The following is a 21,653-nucleotide window of genomic DNA, read 5'->3' as shown; positions in this document are numbered from 1 at the left end:
CTCAGCCTTTCTTCATAGGAGAGGTGTTCCATCCCCCTGATCATTTTCGTGGCCCTCCTCTGGACCCGCTCCAACGGGTCTGTGTCTTTCCCATGCTGAGGGCTCCAGAGCTGGATGCAGTACTCCAGGTGGGGTCTCACCAGAATACATGATACACATGTGTTTGTGTACAAAAGCTGGTTATTTGGGTTTCCATGGGTTTTTTGCTCAGTTACTCTCCCAAATTTCACTCTGGAGAAGCATTCCAGGGGAGAGAAATGAAAATACAGGTAGGCACTTTAAGTGATTTCTTAGATTCAGTCTCTTCATACAGTATTGGTGGCTCTCTGTTTTACATATGTAGCAATTTTTATACTATATTGTAGTGACTTTAAAAAATGTTCACATTTCTCCCAAGTAAAAAGGAGGTATATATGTACATACTCTAAACAGATATAACTGAAACAAAATTATGCTTCTATCCATATTATAAAATATATGCTTCCTTGGGAGAGGAGGTAAAAAATACATTCTCTTCTGTGTGCGTTCCACGCAATGAATTGCAGCCAGTGATCAAATTACCACTGATACCGATAGTGATTAATATAGAGGTGATATTGAAGTTCATGTATCAAAAGCTGTAAGTTTTAAAGTGGGTGTAACAGGAATTTAAATCATTCAGAACTCAAAGCAAGACCTTGATTTAATATATATTTTTAAAATAGTTCTGTTAATTTTTTTCTTGCCACACACGACTTGATAAATTAGTTATATCTTCCTATGCAATGCATCCATCTTGTGATGCTATTAAGGCAGTGTAACTTAGATTACCAGTACAGTAGTGTCACGCAATTTGATTAACGGAAGGGGAAAAAAAAAGTTGCAAGCTTGAACTCAACCATCTCTGAATTTTCAGAAAGCATCAGAACAAAACTGTCAGCAGTAGAAGTGGTCTTTCATATATTCATACAGCCCATTAATGAGTTATCTATAGGATAATTCAAAAAAGACTTCTCTTCCCGCCCCTCCTTGGGTTAAAACAGCAGATGCACTTGTTTTGTGGAGCAACCTGATGTAGGCAGCCCATTGAAGTCACTGGCTAACTTCATGGTGTGGCACAGACTACTGTTCTGTACCCACCAATCAAAAAAAAAAAAAAAAAAAAAAAATTGTCATCTGGACTTAAGTACAATTTGAACTCTCTTTAAGAGTTGCATCCTCCAGAAGTGACACAGATGTCTGTCCTGCTTGCTATAGGTCTGAGATGTCAAAATAGCATTTGATAGAATAAAATTTGGCAGAGCTTTGTCTTGCCAGAGAAGAGAGAGTTTCTGGCAGGAGACTTTGGAAAGCTAACAAATTCTTGGTCTGACTGTTGAAGTTCCTACTCTTCCAAGTGAAAAAGGAAGCAACTGACAATTTTTATGAAGTAACTGCATGTCACCTGTTGTTGTATTTGTCTTCTGAGCTATAGTGGAGATCCATGGATCAGAAGCAACACAGATTTGGTACTAAAACTTATTAACTAATGAAACAGCAAGCAGTGAACAGCCAGTGGTATCTGTGGCAAATGAGTAAATCCTCTGCTGAGGACTGTAGCTGGGGAGATAAAAACCCTCATGGACTTTGAAAAATCACGAGTAACAACAGCTGTTCTGGTCGGGAATCTCCTCAATGCATCTGTTAATTTTATTTTGACAGCTGTCAGACGTAGGAGAGGATCCAAGGCACTCCTAACAGTTTGTCAGCTTCTCAAGCACAGCAGGGGTGAAAAAATCAGTTGTACTTATAAAGATTGATACTGGGATGACAACTGAACTTCCTTCAGCCCCATGACAAACTGTAACCTTATGTACTACATTACTGAAGTTCTTAGTGGTGACTAGAGCTGGAGTAGTGTAGGAAATTAAATCCATTTCATTTCAGAGCTCTAGGGGGCAGTAAAATAAAACAAAATAAATAAAAAAAAGAAAACAGTTGTCCTATTTTCTACTTGCAGTACAAATAATTGCATTCCCTGTGAAAAGGAAATCTGAGCAACAACAACAAAAACAGAGAGGGGTGACATCTTGTTTAAAAACTTCAGATAACATTGACCCTCAGAGTATCACTGCTACAATTGAGATACTGCACCATTATAACTAGCCAGCCAGTCACCCAACAGGGCATTCTGTCCCAGAGGAAGGTAACAGGATTGTGTCTTTGGTAAGATTTGTCTGTTTGTATGCTCCAGATACAATGATAAATGAGATTTGATAATAGTCTGTATTGGAAGCTGAAATGTGTCAGGTACCATTTTGGTATTTCCTGGGGCACGCTGTCGCTGAGGGCAGAAAGGCTGCCTGGAGAGAGTTGTAGCTGGCCACAACTCTGAAACCAAAACTAGATAGTGCTGGCCAGAACGGATAGAAGCTCCATAAGCTCTGGACGCAGAGTCCACTGTCTGCCCTGTAGGAGACTTCAGCAGAGTTGAAAATTGCCCTTTCTTTGTATAAATTCTGGAGAGGCTATGAGCAGAGATGAACAGTTTACCTCTAGGTGAATCCTATGTTGGTGCAGCTGTCCTTAAAGCTGCATAAACCTACCAAGTGCAATGTAAATCACATGCTCTGCTTGTACGGGATTTCTCATTTCTAACCATTTCACAACTGTCAAGTATATTTCGTGAAATGAGATGTTGTAGCTGATTTATTCTGAACTTCATGGCTAATTTAGGCAAGGTGGTTTGGCTTTTTGATATTTTTCAGTCTCTCAGAAGTTACCAGTATTTTCCCGGGTACTTGCAAGAACTGTTGCTTGTTCTTATCCTTAAATACCCTAGCACCTCTGTCACTTCCAAACAGTACATTCTGAGTGCTTGCCTTACTTGACTACTCCAGGATTACTTGCTGCCAATTCAGTGGCTTTCGCTAGTGTGTTTTCAGGAGTCTATTGCTGATTAATCAAATTCAAAGCTCTTAGTTCAGTAAGTTTGAATATTATAGAAGGAGCACAGATTTATTTCTCAGGGAGTTCAGTGGCTTTCGGCGAGTGATGGGTCCAGCACAGGGTCTTTAGTTTTGAATAAAATATTTTTTACAGCATGCTGATAGTCTACAAAAAATTAAGTTATTTTTGACACAATTTGCTTCTGGGGGCTCATTTGCCTAGCAAGGAAATAATCCTTTTTCCTTGCTAGCTGCAGCTTATTTTGCTTTTTTTGTTCTTCCTTCTCTCATAAGCCATATATGTAGGTATGGAAACAACTAAGTTTTGATGGCAGATGAGGTAATTGTAGCAAGTGATAGAGAATATTAAGAAATACTACATACATAATGCAAAGCCCTTGTTCCCCGTGTTTTACTGTACCTATTTTTAACATTTAGAAAAATAATTGCTATTTCTTATAATGTAGTAGTAAAACGGTATTTTTTAATTGAGATAGTTTAAAACATAATTACCAAATTATAAGCACTAGTTTGATCCTGTTAGGCAATTTGTAAGCATCTTAATTCAACTTTGTGAACATTCAGACTTATTCTGACCTTCCTTTGGGGTTCAAGATCAAACTGAATAGAGGCGACTGCAATAATTTAGCATGCAGCTCATGGTGAAAAATTTAAAGTTGTGTTCATAAGTCCTTCCTCAGTGGACTTTTTTCCTGGGTATTTGTGATCAGTAGGTAATTTCATTAGTTTGAAGAGTTCTAGTTCATATTAAAATAGTTTTTATTCTTTTATCACAGATAGGCTGAGTAGAGGCTTGTATTAGCAGTCTTCCTTTGTGGACAGTAACTTACCTGACTGCAAATAACTAGTAGCATTGGCAAAACCATAGTAACTTATTTAAAGAATCTTGCCATTTTTCACGTTTAAAATTGGCCAGTATGAAAAATGGTCAAATACTCTCAGATATATTGGTTATTTGGTATTAGTCACAAATTAATTTATAAAGTTGAATTCAATCTTTACTTTGTTAGTAGTAAACTTTCCATACTTCAGTAGTTCTGAATGGAAATACCAGTCAGTTGATATGTATCTCTTTTCTGTTTTAATAAATGTAACTCTTTGAATTGGATATCTAGAGCAAACACTGATATTAGTCCAGGTAATTTGAATAAAACTTTTTTGACAGAGTACTACCCTTTGGAGTGATTAATGACTAAGTATCAATATCTCTATAAGGTACCATGATAGTGCTTATATGGTATTTTGCCATTGTTCCATAAAAAAGGAGAGAACTGATAAAAATTTACTTTATTCAGCATGAAAATTGTTTTTTGAAAGTACTGTAATCTTACAGTACTTTTTAAAGTCCTGAAAGAATGTATAAATTCTTACATTTAAAAATAGAAGTTCAACTAAAATGTGCTGTAAAATTCTAACCTCTTTGGTAGGTAGGTCATGTAACTTATTTTTCTAAAAAAGTAGAAGTAGATATGTTATGTGAAATGAGCCATTAGATCATGTTTCATAAATTCGTGAAATCCTGGCCTTGTAGAATCCAAGAGAAACCTTTTCATTATCTTAACTGAGACAAGAAGTTCATCCCACATGCAAAATCTCTGCATGCTAATTTTAATCTTCTGTTCATGGAAGAAGTCTCAGTCCCTGAGAGGTAATAAGGGCAGTAACAGTATAAACAGCATGCACATTCTTAGTTATTTCATCAAAACTTACAGCTGCTGTCCGGTCCACCTCACAGCGGCTACTCAGAATGAAACAAGCTTCAGCATCATCCATTCTAGAAGAGGGGAGACAAGCCTGTTACATACCAACAAAATACTTATGTGGACTTGTGTTTCACAGTTTATAGTCTTGTATGCTTATAGAAACAGAATACAGAGAAAGTTTAGTCTATCTGTTCTCATGCATTATCTGAATGTCAGCAGCAGTCATGTTGTGCACTAACTCATGGTGTACCAGTACTTCTTGACTAGGTTCTGAGAAACTTCCTTTCCCTGGTGCCAGTAGAAGCTGTGCCAAAATAATAAAAGCAGGGTGGCCTCAAACACACTTAATTTGCAAAATAAATATTTATCTGCCATGAGTATAAAAGGTGAATAAATAGCACCAGTCTGCATAGTGTATAAGGGTATGATATGTACAAGTTATTATTGATAAAAATGAATGAGAGGGGACAGATAACATAACATAGACTTGTCTTGCTTAGTGATAGCGGAAAGATGGATAGATGTAGTAGAATAATGCGTTAGGGATAAATAACAAACATTTCTGTGTATGTATGCATTAAATTAACTATTTTCAGTTTATGGTCTCTTTGGGAACTTTTAATGCATAATTGTTCTCTAGAGGGTACAACTGGTCATGTAATAAAGAGTGGTAGTGGAAGTGTGGAGAAAAACTGTCTGACTGAAGGTTTCATCAAAGTTTGCTTTTCCTCTCTTGCCTCAGATCTTGATATCCTTCTCCAGTGAATCCTACTTCACTTACTGGTACATGGAAGTAAAGAAATAGGGACTTGGTTGACCTCCTTGGGAAGACAGGACTTTCTGGGCAAAAAGATAAAAGGATGATCAGAATGGGTGTCCTGGGAAGGGGAAAAGTGAGGCAGAAGCTGGGGAAAATGAACAGGCAATTCACTGGTCATTGCAGCAACTCCATTCTGGAGTCTGGAATGGGACCTGAGATTCCTAAATCTTTGGTTTTTCTGCTGCTAGAAAATTGAATTGGTGGTTGTTAGTAATAGTTCAGGCCATTGGGACCCTAGGCTTAGACTGAGAGCCTGTTCTTTTAGGTACTGTACAAACACAGAACAAAAATACAGTCCTTGCCATATAAGCTTGAAGTGACATGACAAAGGACAACAAAAGTATATGCAAACATGGGAAACGGGAAGAAATGGTGTGACAATACCTGAATATAAAAATTATCATGGTAGAAAATGGTCTCACTAGATATCAGAGCAGAGAACTGACTGAAGAGGGGATGTGATGGAGAATATTGGGATTATTTTACAGATGTTTCTGAGAAATTAATCCTAGATTGAAGGGACAGAGTGGGTGAAATCACAATGGGACTTGTATGTTAATCTGTTGTATGTGAGAAAGAGAATAGCATTATAGACTTATCAGAAGGTTACCTCTCAGTAAGAACTGGGAGTTGCAGGCTAAGTGAGAATAAGGGGTCACTCCTTGATGCAATAAAAAGGGTAAGCCAGGGAAGGACTGCAATGAGGCAAAGTGAGGTACTACATAAATAATATTTCTAGAGTGTTCTGAAACAAGGGTTCAGGGAATTGAGATGGTATATGTCAAGAACATAAATATAGTTTTAAGTGGGGCAAAAATGAGAGCTTGTGTGAGAAAACACTAGCAAGATGCAGGCTTAGTCTACACAGGATGCTCTACAATATGATTCTGAGCTTATGATCCACAGTAGGATACTGGTTTTATTTTGGTAGCAAAAATTAAGATCTATTTACAACTGTCTGCAACTAAACTAAAATTGATGAATAGATATCCATAATGAGATGTCAGATAGCTTGGCCAACCTTTTAATTTTTGACTATAGAAATAGTGATTAAGTTTGTGTGTTTTCTGTGAGATCGCTCAGAGAAAGTATAAGGAAAAGAGAAGGATAAAGTCAGGTCATTGTAGATTCCCCATAGGCACCTAGCAGTAGGAAAACAGAGGAAGCCTCAAAAGATTAAAGTACCTGAAATGGAAAAATCATTTTAACAAAAGCAAATCAATATATCCAAAATATTAATGTCAAATGCAGCTGACGTGGAGAAGTGAGGCCAGGAGGCCACTTCTGAGTACTGATTAGGAACAAATCATGGGATCTGTATGAGTAGTTTCAGCGAAGCATGGGAGCAGAATTGGGAAGATACGGTCTTTAGCAAAGTTGTAGGAAAGTAGATGAGATTTTGATGAGAGCTGATGAGGTAACTGGGACTGACAGTATATATAGATGATTTCATAAGGAAATGAAACCTCATGTGAACATATTCACTTTTTTCCCCCCAATGTTTTTTGTAACTTCTTGAATCATTTCAGCCACAGATGACAAGGATAATAACCTGTGATTAACACCTATGAATGTAATTAATTTAGACAACAGAAACACTAATAGCCTCTATGTTAAAAAAATTAGATTAGAACTCAGAGTATCCTTATGAGAGAAGTGTTATTAATGTCCTAACAACTAAAAAAACTTTGTCAATTACACCATTTTTATGTGCCAGAAAACTCAATCTGAGACTAAAAACCCCAATAGTTCCACTGCTTGAGGATGGCAGAAATTAAAGGGACTTTATATATTGAAGAGAAATTTGTGAAAGGAAAAAGTATAAGGTAAAGAAAAAGAGTGGACTTGAAGGGGATTAAGATTTGTGATGGTTCACTAAAGAAAGTGGAAGGAGAGAGAAAAAGTATTTGAGGTCATGACAGAACATGGGAGAAAGCTGTAGGGGGGAAAAAAATCAAGCATGGTAAGTGTTATTCACTTTCTAGTGCTAACCTGCATGGAGAATGAGAGCTGTTTTAATCAGTTACTGTGTTGTTTCAAATGCTGAACGAGCTATAAAGTTTCCAGTCATGCTGATGAACAATGTAAGTATCAGTGTGATACCTCATGACAGAATTCCTTCTGTTTTTTTGTTAAAGCCGGGCACGTACTCAGAGAACACCAAAAACTTGCAAAGTGAAGCTCTCCAAGGTAGGAAGCAAGAATGAATGTCACTTTTGTAAAGTCAAATTGTGTACTAGGGCATATAAAGAAAAATACAGTCTTCAGTTAACTGACTATTTACTACTTATGCAGTCAGCCAACTTCTGGTATTCCTTCTCTTTTTGCTGCAACCTTTATCATGTTACTTTGACATTGCATTTCATGTATAATATATGTATAAATTTTGATAATGAGACACTTCTTGATTATTTTTTTTTTGTTGTTGGTAACTGTTTATTTATTTACCCTGTGCCTTGTTATCTTCTCAGTACGTTATGTTATCATTAAAAAGAAATACAGCAAACATCTTAGGTACTGGTTTATATTTCATATTAAATGTTCTATTAAATTCCCACTACACTTCTTCCCTCAGGAGAGGTTGAAAATTATTCTATGACAGGTACATTCAATTACATGTTTTGCAGGAAAAAGCACAGTTCCACAGACTACCTCCAGGTTATTATAAGTGAAATTCAAGATTATCTTTAGGGAACAGCCTAATTTTTCTTCTCCTAATGTGTAGAAGCTAAACCCCCACATGAATTCCTTCTTGAAATCAGCAGGAAAGCAAAAAAAGGAACCTCTCTCTAAAAGAAAATTCCTAATCCTGAAAAAAGCTTTATTGTATTTTCAAATTTTAAACAGATATAGAAGTAATTGTTGCTTTTTCAGTGGCAGAAATCTGGGAAGATAACACAGCTCGCTAGACTTCTCACAGATTAGATTCTTGGAAAGAACTCCCCTGGAGTAAAGAAGGCTGAATGACACAAATAGACAGGTATTGGCTTAATTTTAGATATCTATATTAGTTGCTGAATAAGTTCTTATAGAGAGTAATGCAGATAAGTTAAATCAGTTATTTGCTAAGAGTCACCTTTCTCTCTCTCTTTGGAGAGTTTAAAGAGACAATCCTCCTACTTGAATTCCACTGTGAATTCCTTCACACCCTCAAGTGATTAAGCAATGGTGAGGGGGGGGTTGAGTAACTGTTTGTCTGATGTGTTTTGATTAATGTCATTAACTATTTACTGGCAGAGAGGATTTATTAGAAGGGGTGGAAGTACACCACTGTGTGTACTTCAAAACAAAACTGTGCAATGGGTTCAAAGGGTGATAATTATTTTTTACTTTTTTCCCCTTCAGTGGGTCAGTAGAACTACTATCACGTTTACCATCTTTGCTCAATGAACAGAAACAAAGTCTAGCATTACTGGCAGTTTTGGAATTTTCTGTGCTGCTTTTTCAGAAGAAATCACAGGCACTCTGTTTCAATACCTTTAAAAACTGAGACAGAAAAGACAGTGAAGAAAAATTTGGTCAAATAGGACTTACAAATCCTTGAAAAATTTCAGATATTAAGAAAAGCAAATTATATCAAAGAGCCTTGCTTTCTAAATACACATGCTTTCCTTCTAGCATAGCTTTTGTTGTTTGTCAAAGTTATTTATCAAACAGTATGAGTGAAACAAAAGTAAAAAACAATATTGGTCAATATTTGCCTACTTAGCTCTCAACAGGTCTTGATCTTTTAGTGCTGAGCCTTGCAGATAGATAACTCTTTGGGACCACATTGGGATTTGTAACACCCTTCGGACCTGAGCATCCATCTCAGTAGGACACAAAATAACGACATAATAGTCCTGTCAAAAACATAAGGAGGAATAGTCATGTTATTTTTTTTTTAATGTTACCATGTATTGTTGCTAGAGAATGAGTCAACAGAGACTCAGGATGTCAAAAATGTCTCTGACAATTCTCAAATTTCATTGACAAAAGTTATTTGAATACATGTGTTTAAAATATTGAATTCTTTAATAAAAATGGCTGGACAGTTGGTCAACTGCTCACAAAAGACTCCAGGGTGGCAACTAAAGTCCATTTAGAAACATTTTTGTTTCCATATGAGCATAACTTTTTTTAGAGACAATTTACATTTCTGTCATTCTAGCTGGAAAATGTAGGAAGTTTTCAGCAATCGAAATGGAATTGTCTTCCCCCAGATTTTTTCCTCTATGTTAATGGGCAGATCCAAACTCTGTTTCCTGTGCTATAGACAGTCCTTGTTAGGAAAAGTAAGGTTGGTCTGAAGTATACATGCATGTACATATGAAAAGGAGAGATGAATGGAATGTGAGAGGAGAGACTGAGAGCTTAGGACAGGCTTGTCATAGAAGTCTTCCTTAGCACACACAGACTTTTGCAGAAAGCTTACTGCACCGGATCCAGTACATCATCTGTATCCTGCAGCTTCCCATTTCAACTGTGAAGGGAATGTATATAAGCTCTTTTAGGCTATATAAGTAGTATTAGAACTTTTCGTCTTTGTCTCCAGTGTATCACAGAGCCTGACTCATTCACCAGATTAGTTAACTAAATTTTGGATTTCAAGTTGCGTTTGCATCTATAAAGAACTGGATTTCTTTGTGCATTTGCTTATGGTCCTTACTAGCTAATTATTTTGGGGAATATTTTGGATTTGGGATTTGTCAAATTGCTGCTCAGCAATTTGAGGATTGTATTTTTGTGATTTTTTTTTTTTTTTTTTGCGCTAGTTAATGAAGCATGGTACCACAGGTAACTTGGTAAAAGACATAGAGAAGATTTAGCAAAAGAAATGGTCTGTAGCAAAGCTAATGATAATGAATCCAAATTGCTATCTCATATAAATAAGCTTTTATATGATCAAAACAAGTGACATCTGTTTGCATTAGCTAGGGAATATGTGTACACTAAGAAAATCTCGTGTGTAATCTTTCAGGTCTTTGTCCTTTAAAGTACGTCCATTTATTTCTTAATTTCAACAATTCCAAAAGGATCTAGTCTTCCTAACACTGGCAAAAAAACAAAGCAAAATGCAAAAACCAAAAGATGCTTTGACTTGTGAGGAGTTTTGGATCCAGTCCCAAAACAACAGGAAAAAATAACTTGAGTAGTTCTCATTTATTTTCTATTTTGGGGTAGAATATAAGGAATTTGCATGGAAATATCTGTTTCTAAAAGGACTGGCATAATTCAACAAGATAGTAATTCTATCATTTAGTCTATTTACCTCAATTTAAAATGAATGTCTCCGTACTGTATCTCAGCTTCTTATTGCAATTATAGATTCCCAATTCAGTCAGCTATTCCCAAATTCAGTTTTACAAATAAAAAACATTTCAGAAGGCTGTCTGCAAAAAATCAGTGTTTTGAGTTTATTTTCTTTTTTTTACTGTAAGTACCTGCAATCTGGGGTGAGCATAGAATTCATTTAAGAAATCCATAAGTAAGTCAATCTTCAGAGAGCTAACACACAGCACAACATGTTTTTCTGTCTGAGCTCTGTGTCGACTGTAGTTACCACCAGACTTTTGCCTCTCCATCCATAAATATGCCAGCTGTTCAAACTGCAAGAGATGCCAATTGTCAGTGAAATATAGACAAGCAGATGTGCAGTACAACTGTATCATGACTTAACAATGTTGCTTCATTCATCTCATGCCTCTATGAAAAGATGCCCTTAGCTCACAATGTCTCTTTCTTTGTAAAAAGTTCTCTAGTAAGTGGGTGAGATGAATAATAGGGTGATTGAAAAACATGGCAGTAGAGCCACCCTCTACTCACACACAAATAGCAGGGTAAATCCATTAAAATATCATGAGATTACAGTAAATCTCAAGATTTTAGAAAAGAATGAAGGCTGTACCTTATTTCCTTTATGTATTTTATACCTCTGAGCTCTCTTTTTCCAGTGCCACGTGACATAAATGCTTCCCTCAAATGAAAGGTTAAATTTTCACATACTTAAGTGTATACTGTGAGTATAGATACTCGGATAGAAGCATCATTTTACTTAGTTTGGGCAATAACTCTTCTCAGATTTTTATAATGCTCTGAAGGTGACCTTCTGTATACTTTTATCTGTCATAAATTTAGATACAACTTAAATACACAGCAGCTGTTAATACAGCAAATTTGTCTTTGCCACCTGAACAATATATGCAGGCTAACAGTAAACATTGCTCTACCAGTCTGAATCCTTTAGACTAAATAGAATAGTGTAACAATCAGTGCCGTTGTAACAATTGGTAATAAAACATACAAACACCATTTCAAAGCTTCTTGTAAGTAATATGTATTTAATACTGAGCTCAATTTAACTATATATCTGTGTGATAGCTGCTTTTTCTCATCCACATTCAACTGATGGAGAGACTGAATTGTGAATAATAACTGATTTCATATCATAGCAGGACAAAAGCTCAGGAGAGAATGCCTCCCACATCCTGTGTATGGAAAACTATATGAAGCCCCATTATCACTACAAAGCTATAAAATAAAGTAGGTAATAATAGGTAAATTTATGTGAAAGGGCAGTAGATTCCAGGTTATTTACTGGTAATGCAGAGCTCTTATCCCTGAAGTGTATATCAGAACTACCTGAAAGACGAAATTTCTATTTCCTAATTAAATTTCTTAAAGCATGTTTTAGTTTTCAATAGAATATATATTTTACTAAATTTCCACTGAGTGGGAATATAATTGTGTTAGTGCATATGTCTGTGTATGCAGACATTAAATATTTAGGTATAATTAAAATGTTCAAATAATTTCAAGAAAATTAATGCTAAAAGCTTGAGCTTCCAACCTCCCAGCATTTCCGTGTTGTCTGCTCACAGTGAGCTTTAGTTTACTGTCAAAGAAGCAGAGTCTGGAAACTATGACTGTGTGAGAATCTTTGGAGTTTCATGGTCTAGCAGGACTCCTATAAGCTTTGATAAGCATGCACAATGTCTCCCCAGATCCCCTTTTTGTGGCACGAGGTCTGGGTGATCACCAAGTGTGGAACAGTTAACATCTTGGCAGGGCTTCCCATGTAATCTCAGGGTTTCTGTCATCAAGCCTCACCTGATGAGCTGAGAAACGTTTGGTACAAATTTAATGAAACTGATTGACTCCTTGAAATACTTGGATTTTCATAAATCAGCCTTTTCCTGTTGAAACTGTTAGAAGACCTAAACTTCAGTAGGCATCAAAAATTCCTAACTGTGCTGTTGGCGCTGTGTGTGTGTGTACCGACATACACAGCTGTGAACCCAGTTTGCTTGAGTTGCAGATTTAATGAGATTATTTTCAAGTTAGCACTGAGCTGTAAGAGTAAGAGAGGAAGTGCAGAGAACCAAGATTAGAAACAGGGAGAGCCTGCAGAGGAAATGCTATACTCATAAAGAAAGTGCTGGCTACTAGGTTTTTGGTTTTGTTTTTTTCTTTTTTTTTTTTTTTTTTTTTTAAATTGCTCCATTAATAACAAACCCATGTCTTCGGATGAAGGAAGGGCTCTGTGGTACATGACAGGAACAGAAAGCTTTCACCAGCACTTGAAAACTGTTATTAGTGCTCTGGTTTTTTAGTACAAATCTAGACTATAGGAGAACAGACAAAGGAAAAAGGAAGGAAAAAACCCAACAAACCAGAATAGGAGGTATAAAAGATAGTTATTTTTTCTGACATTTTATATGCAATAATAATAGTAACAATAAATTATTTCAGTTATTATTCTTTTGTTTTAAAAACAATTCTAAAGAGAAGAAAAATACACATTTACCTGTATGGGCAACACCACAAGAGCAACACAGATCATAATGACAACAAGTAGCTTTGAAGGCCATATCTTGGGTGTAACATCCCCAAAGCCCACAGTGGAAAATGTCACTATGCAGAAATAAAGGGAGTCAAAGAGAGTCAACCTGTTTCCTGCTCGTTCCAGATGCTGAATTCCACAAATACTATGTAGAAAAGAATGAATAAAGACATGAAAAATAAAAACTGTACTTAGAGTCAGCTCAAGTTTGATGATTATATCAGTGCAGAGAACTATTTATTTTTAGAATTCGTACATTGCTTAGCAAAGACATTTTTTCAAAGAAGAGTAAAAATTAGTATCAAACCAGAAGTGTGGTGGTAATATAATTTTCAAATGTAATTTGTAATAGAAGAAACAAATTTTTTGATTATTTCAATATGATAGTCACAACTTTGTTGCTAGGTTTTGCTTAGTGGCTGTTGTGAGGGAGGGGTGGTATATAGAACATCATGGATTGATGCAATTCCTTTCTAAACCAGAACAAAACAGATGGTGTATAGTTGCCACCATTTAGAATTTTTTATAAACATCTTTTAACTTTTTCAGGGAGAGTTTGCTGGTATGGCCAAGAAAATGTACATACTATTTTCTTTAAATCTATCGCTCTTTATGTTGATCTCTATCCCTTTCTGTGGCAAGAGTTACTAGTGTGAACTAGTTATGAGAGTATGTGTTGCATACTAGAAGGATAACGTTGGTACAAATGGGTACTGACAGTCTAGAATAAACTGAATGTGAGAACTGCAGGCTATCGAATTGTCAGAGGAGTAAGTGTACAGGGTCAGCCTTCAGGTAGGAAGTGGAAGATGCCAACTGGTATGAAGATTCTGCTTGCTAAAAGTACAGAATAGAAATATAAGGTTTGGTTGCCTTTGATAGCAGAATGCATGAAGTTCATTCCTTCCAGTCATACATTCCTGTGAACAAGTAAATGGTAGCCCAAGGTAATTGATAATTATTTCTCTTGTAGTCAGCATGATGTGCTTTTGGGTTTGAGAAGCAGTAGCAGAATCTGTCCACAGGTCTTACTGCTATTTCATATGCTGCAGATTTTAAAAATATTTCACTTTGAAAAAATATACCATGATAAAGAGCTCCCCAAGCTTAAAATATGATCTTCCCTAATACAGTAGAATTACTTAGATCAGTTCAGGCTTTTAAATTATATTCAGCTATATGAAGAAAATCAATGTGTGAACCACCCTGAATAGTGTTTTTTCCCCTTGGAGTTAGCAGAATGATTTCTCCTCAGAGAATTAGAGAGATAATTGATAAATAATACCGTATTCCTTAGTAATTATTCTAGAACATACCAAAGATGCTTTCTTCATATATGGTATCCAGATGGTAATAGTCACTCATTAATATCTGCCATGGTAAGATCTTTGCATCACTAGGGAGACCCTGTGTTTATAACAGCTTTAGCAGTTGTTCTTCTGTTCTCTGTTCTGTCCTCCAAAAATAATTTAGCTGTGGGCAGTGGCATTTCCAGAACATATGGATCAAATTCCCAGTTTCCTTTTCACAGTTCTAGCATTTGTAGTTTTCACACATCTCAAAATGTTCTAAAAAGGGTGGGCTTTTTTTCCCCCCTTGTTTGCTTAAGTTTCATGCTTCAGTCAGAACTGATACTTTTATATTCCTATCCAATTGACCCACATTTTCTACTGGAGTTGTAATCTAGATCTTCCATAATTTCACTATGTTCCCAGTTTTGTCGTCTTTTTGTCGTCTTTTTGTCGTCTTTTTGTCGTCTTTTTGTCGTCTTTTTGTCGTCTTTTTGTCGTCTTTTTGTCGTCTTTTTGTCGTCTTTTTGTCGTCTTTTTGTCGTCTTTTTGTCGTCTTTTTGTCGTCTTTTTGTCGTCTTTTTGTCGTCTTTTTGTCGTCTTTTTGTCGTCTTTTTGTCGTCTTTTTGTCGTCTTTTTGTCGTCTTTTTGTCGTCTTTTTGTCGTCTTTTTGTCTTTTTTCAAAAAGGATAATTATATTTTTATCCCTGAAAATATTAACAGAAGGACTGTAAGGAATTATACTAATGAAGCTTTCTTTCGGTCTCAGACACGCAAGTTTTTCAGCTAAATCCTTTTCCAGTGTTAATTTGAAATAATGGAGTATACTGCAGAGGCATTCAAGTATGGAAAAAGAAGCTATTTTAATATCATTATCCACATAAGTTATATGTAATTTTAAAAGCACAATGATGATAGATTTTTAATTCTTCATTGTTGTTACTCCTGATCACCTTGGTGCATTTTCTTCTCTTTAGTTGTCTTTTGTGGGTACATCTCTAAAACACAGGGTTTTTTTTAGAGGAATTAAGGTCACAAGGGCCAGGAAAGCAGCAATTACATTGAGTCAGTGATATGGCTCCCACATAACAGGACTACTACACCATTCCACTAAGTGTGTTAAATAACTGAAGATGGGTTTGTGTTGAAGCACAATGCATGATCCTATCATTGGTAGAAATGTATTTTTTCTGATGCTGGTGCCTGTGAAATTGCTTGGTGTTTGTATATGCAAAAGAGTCAATTTTACCCTTTGTATCTGACAGGATGGATTAAAATGAAAAAAAAAAAAGTACTCTAGGGTTTTTTTACATTTTCAAGGAATGAGACTTGCTTCTTTGCTTTTTGTTCTTTTTGTAAAACCTTAAAAAAATTTAATAGCTTGCTGGTAGGAAAACTCAAGTCTTGATGAAGGAGATACTTTCTTTCTTCTTCTTCTTCTTCATGAGCTTTCCGTAGCCAGCCCACCCAATCACACTTTAGCTTAACTGAAATAAGTTAATGTATCAGGAGCCATTTCAGCTTTTTCCAAGTGAACAGTAAAATTACCATTGAATTTAGTGAAACCGAGATTTCATTTTATCAGCTGTGCTCCCTTATAGTCCTATACACTTCTATTCCTTGAAGCCATCAAAATAATTTTGTGCCTGATCCAAAATGTTGTGGATTCAAATCTGTTTCTCGTTGAACTCAGTGGGCATGAGCCAAAGCTGCTCACATTTAGTTGACAATATTAAAGTCAGTAAGACAGGGGAGCTATTTCTTCTTTGCTGAAGCAGAAATTCAGCTCTTCTAACAACTTGTTGAACAAATTAAGTTCTTTCCTCCAAATTACTTGCACCTCATTTATTTGCACCGCAGTTCTACCAAATTGTACCTGAAGCCCTAACTCTGAAAACAAAGGAATAATAAATCCAAAATTAGGTTACCAAGTCTTAATTTTACTGGGTGTTTTGCTGCTCTGCCTTTTGTTTTTACGAGAGCCAGAGATCACAAAACTGTAGAAAAACCTGACTTTCAAGAAACAATTTTATGGGATTCTAATTACCAGATGAAAAATTACCTCTTTTACTCCTCCCTCAAGAATATTATACTTTAAAGGCACTGGTGGTGAGATTAAAGAAACGTTACTCAGCATCTATAGCATGTTCCTATCTATTTGGCCTACCTGCTTACACTGCATAGAGAGTACAGTGGAAAGTTACTGGCTGTCCGTGAAGCCAAGTCCACATGGATCAGTTACTTCATTCCCTGCAACTTATTGACATCTTTTAATATAACCTAATTCTTTATATTAATAGTAGTATCAACTTCTTTTTTTCTTGTAAATTGTTAAGCATTATTTTTAAAAGATGCATAAATACTGCATGTACTAATACAGACAGCATATGTTCTTGTCTGCTTTCTCATATTTCCTGACATAATGAAATATGCAGTAACTTGGACTTTATCTTTTGGCTGTTTTGATATTTTATGATGATATTTTTATCTCCTTGTTCTTGTCTGCTTCCTTCTCCTCTTTCATCCCGTGAAGAAACAATAAATTACTTGGTCATCCCTGGACAAACATAATGATTTCAAGCAGGAAAGGAACGTTCAGCAAAGGCAATGCTCACACCAACTTGTTCTTGTGGAGAAAATAAACCACTGTAGTAATAAATACACAGAAAATGCCTAATTAAAACATAGGGGCCAAGTCAGCACCTTCTATACCAATTTTAGGTTTCCTGTAAATTCAGCAAGGCTGTCTTTTCATAGTGGATCTAAGTGAGCAGTTACAACAAAACAAAATTGGTTTAATGGAGAGATTTAATATTACTAAAAAAACCCCACAGAAACTCAAACCATGGGTCTGCTAAAGCAAAAGTAGTATCAGAAAGTTTATTACAAACTTATGGAGAACAGAAGTGTGATTTTAAACACTCTACTACCACTGCACTTGAAAAACAAAAAGTGAAGATAGTAACATGTAATCTCTGAAGATTAGTCATGTTTAGTTTAGATATCATTTGAACTTTTGAGAGTTCAATCTTCATTTTACTGGAAGTTTTCTTTCTAATTCCAGTAATCTTTGTTTGCTTGAGTATTTTATGTGCCAAAACTAACTACTGTTTGTAAATAACCTATCTCCACATGCAGTACAGAAATAAATACTCTAGATTAAAATAACCCCTGAGATTAAGCTAGATTTTTGTCATGCTGCAGTAGCATGTCATAGAAATGGACATAACAAGAACCATTTGGATAGCAATTTGCAAGTACTGTACATTAACTATCATTATTTATAATCATTTAGAATCTATTTTATATCGGTTTGTATTTCATCAGTGTTGCCAAATATGTCTGAGTTCTACATTTTTATTTTTACTTTTAGAGAAAACTATTGTTTACAGGTACAACCTCTTGAGGTCTAAAATAATGCACCAGAAGCTGAAGCCGAAAGTTAGAGATGTTTAGCTGTCTTCACGATTAGGAAGTAATTAACAGCATTGTTTTCTTTGGACTTTAAATTTGAGCTTCAACTTGTTTAATTACTTTGTTGTGTTTTAAGTAGCTAGTTAGAGGGACTACCTAATGAATATCTTGAAATCAATGGGAATTAATTTTATCAGGTTCAGTGAGATTCTGTGGTACAAGCTCAGTGCTTATATACTACAGAAGTTACATCTGAAATAACTCAGAAATATAGTAATTCTGCATATTAAGTAAGTGTTCCCAGTAGTTTCTCACACCCAAAACTCCTTAAAGTTTCCACATATCCTACCACAGAATGGTGATGTTAGAACAAATTACAAATTAAATTATAATTATTTGATTGTTCTGTACTGCCAATTGCTGTTTGTATTATTCTAAAATTTTCTGAGGCTACTGTCAGATTTTTCTTTTTCTTTGTGAGAAAAATTGCAATGAACCATCAGTCACCAAAATTGTTGATAGACCATCAACTGTACCAAATATCTATGGGTAAAATTCAAATACAGCGAAATACTGACAAAGATGACCGTGTTAACTTTCCAGGAAATACATGGGCAGGCATTTGACACATATTTTACCACTACAGTGGCTGTAACTATCTGCCTAAGGAAATGAAGATTTGGAAGAGTTCACCTGAGATGTTTAAAGAAATTTCCTCAGTCTTTACACCAAAGTAAAATGTGGCTATAGAACAGTACATGCTTCAGCCTCGCTCTGGGAGGCATGTAATATCTCTTAGAAGTCTGACAAATGCATAGCTCTCCACTTGCTAAAGATGTTAATATTAAGCTGGTGCCAGTCTTAAGTCCTCAAAATGAAAGTGATGTTAGGACTAATGCTGTATCTGGAGAATGCTCTGCTTTGTACAGAGGCAAACAGTTTTTCATACTGGAAGTTGTCTCTGTGGGCTGTTCTGTCTCTCCAGGGCACTGATGTAGAGCCAGATGCAGTTTTGTTCTGTATTTTAAAATTAGACCTTATTGGAAAAGCAACTCTCAGTACTTGTAGAATTAGTATACATAGAATCATTAAACACTCAATTTATACTTCACAAAACTCTGCGTTGAATACTGATATAACTGGAGTGGCATTAAGGTGGCATTTTTTTTCATTGACTGCATCAGATACATATGGAAATATTGCATGTTGGCTTCTGAATGATAATACATGTCCTCTGAATTTTAATTATCTTTTTCCTATGAGACACTACTGAGTTGTGTAGTCTGGTCCTACAAAAGGTGAAGGTGTTGCTAACCACCTTACCCATGACCTAAAAACTTAATGCTTTCTGATAGAACCTCTGGTTCTTGTGTAAATAATGAAGAAGAGGCAAAGAAAAAGAGCAAGGGATGAGCAGAAACTACAGCAAGTAAATGAGCGAAAAGACAATCAGAAAATACTCTGACCGACAATAAAATGTCTATCCTGTCCAAACACCCTGAAACTGACGTTTTAAGTTGCTGAAAACCAAATCCTTCAATTTTTTCCAAGCCCTGTCATGCTTTCTCAGGTCTTTTATAAAACCTGTTTTTTTCTAAACATTTATTTTCTGAAAAGCACTTTTCCATAAACAGCATTAAAATAGAAAAAAATTTGACTAGTTTAAGTAGATGTGCAATTTCCAAAATGTTAAAATGACAGAGTCTGGTAGAATATATCATGTATAATATATCAAATTTAAGAATTGCAATACGTTGTTCTAATTTGCACCCTTCATTCCATATAGAAGGCTTTAAAGCTGGGGGAATAACTGAATTCCAGGACACAGAAATGATTAATTGCATACAATATAGTGAAAGGAATGAGAGAGAAATGCTGATTGGAAAGAAGAAGATTGTTATGCTGTCTTTAAAGTAAGTCAGTAGAGAAATATACTTGTTATTCTTAGTTGGTAACAAATGATCCTACGAATGCAGTAGATCATGCTGAAATGTATTCACTGACTGGACAAAAAAGAAGATACTGCTGGACACTGTGGCTTCTTAATATTCAAGGACAAAACTAATGTTATAACAAGTAGCTCAGATATTTTTGCAACTCTAATGCCACTTCATCAGATAGTCCAATGTAAATCTTTCTATTTTTCCAGAATATTTTCTTTTCAGAGACCGGCATATGTTTTCATACAACACTCTCCCTTTTTTTCAGAATCACAGTAGTGAAGGGAAAGACTCGGATTACTTCAACAGACTTTGAATCAAGCTGTTCGGTTCTGTGGGACTTTGAATACAAGCTGAGGTAGGGGTGCAGAACTCTTTCTTTCACTACACAGCAATCCCACCATGTCAGAAATGAATTCTGAATTTCTTTTCAGCTGGAAAGGTCACCTTTTTCTGTATCCCAATTGTATCTTTATCCTAAATGATGGTGTTTAATATCATTATTGCTTACCCATAGTGTCTAATATAAGCATTTTCCTTCCCCAAAGATCAGTACGTTATATGCAGCTGATGGTTGCAAAAGCTCAACTTATAAACTTCCACTAGTAAGCCATGTGACTTCCAGAAACTGCAGAACATCTTGTTAAACAGAATAGGATGTTATGAAATGACCAACTGTATATAAATATTTGTAGAAACTGAGCGAGAACCTTTTGACTCTTGCTGCTGCATTTTTGTGAAATGAGAAGTGGAGCTGCAAGAAAACAACTCTGGTCATTGAGACTGCACAAGCAGAGTTCCACTGTGGACAGCATTCAGCTCAGTGTATTTCTGTAAAAAGGTCTGTGCACACTTCAGTCTGTAAGTCCAAAGAACTATCTGTATTGTTGTATGCTTTCAGTCTGCCCCAGAGCTTTGATGGTAAACAAAGTAAACCTTGGCATTCCAACTTCAGTGCGTCAATACTGTTGCAGCTAAGAGCCTGCTGGAGTCTGACGTTTTGGACTGCTCACACAACGAGTCAGTAACTATTCAGGAAATAGAATCGTGCAGTCAGTACTTCAAGCACCAGACACTCTTCACCTGCAGGGCATTACAGAATTATGTAATATTACGTACCTATCCTTTCTCAGGAAGAATAATTAAGTACTCTATAATATTCAGAAATTATATGTGTTGTGCTGGAAAATTCAAATGGAAACTTCTAATTTAATACACCCAATATGTTATGCTTTGGAACATCATGCTTAATGTTTCTTGCAATAGTTTTGAAACACTCAAGGGTGTAACAGTTGTTATGCAAACCCACCCACACTCCCTCGATCAAATTGAATTAACAATTGAAAGATTCATTATCCGAATATTTGTTAAATGTGCATAAGAAGCAACTAACCCAGTGTGTAGAATCAGGATAGGAATTGGAGACAGGGGTATTGATTATGGCTGGGTACACATATATTTCATTTCCTAGTGACAGAACGCAGTCCACAGTTATCCTCTTAGCATAAATAATAAAAAGTAATAAAAATCCTTATAAATATAAAGAAAACCTAAGAAATGCAAAGTAGCTCTAGGACTCTGTTTGGATATCTGTCTGAACCTAGGTTTGTTTTGAGGTAACTCATGAAAAATTATATTCAATTTCCAAAGCCTGGTATTGAACCACTACCACTATAGATGTTGTTTAATTATGTACTTGACAGATGTTAAACATGTTAAACTTGGATTTTAATCATCA

The 21,653-nt window shown here is 35.7% G+C and overlaps 1 protein-coding gene across 2 annotated transcripts in view; it reads right to left on the bottom strand.

The window, feature by feature from the left end:
- The window catches only part of KCNT2 (potassium sodium-activated channel subfamily T member 2), a 172,912-nt gene that overhangs the window by 69,078 nt on the left and 82,181 nt on the right, over nucleotides 1-21,653 (bottom strand). For both annotated transcript variants that reach the window (XM_076338001.1, XM_076338000.1), the window contains exons 10-13: nucleotides 13,237-13,417; nucleotides 10,874-11,038; nucleotides 9,156-9,292; nucleotides 4,638-4,701 (exon numbers count right to left, since the gene is read on the bottom strand). In XM_076338001.1, the coding sequence (XP_076194116.1) occupies nucleotides 4,638-4,701; nucleotides 9,156-9,292; nucleotides 10,874-11,038; nucleotides 13,237-13,417 (547 nt within the window). The remainder of the gene's footprint in view (nucleotides 1-4,637; nucleotides 4,702-9,155; nucleotides 9,293-10,873; nucleotides 11,039-13,236; nucleotides 13,418-21,653) is intronic.

Source organism: Aptenodytes patagonicus, chromosome 5, assembly GCF_965638725.1.
Source record: "Aptenodytes patagonicus chromosome 5, bAptPat1.pri.cur, whole genome shotgun sequence".
Lineage (NCBI taxonomy): Eukaryota > Metazoa > Chordata > Aves > Sphenisciformes > Spheniscidae > Aptenodytes > Aptenodytes patagonicus.
Note: the sequence above shows the minus strand (reverse complement) of the source record. Positions and strands in the feature narration are given on the sequence as shown.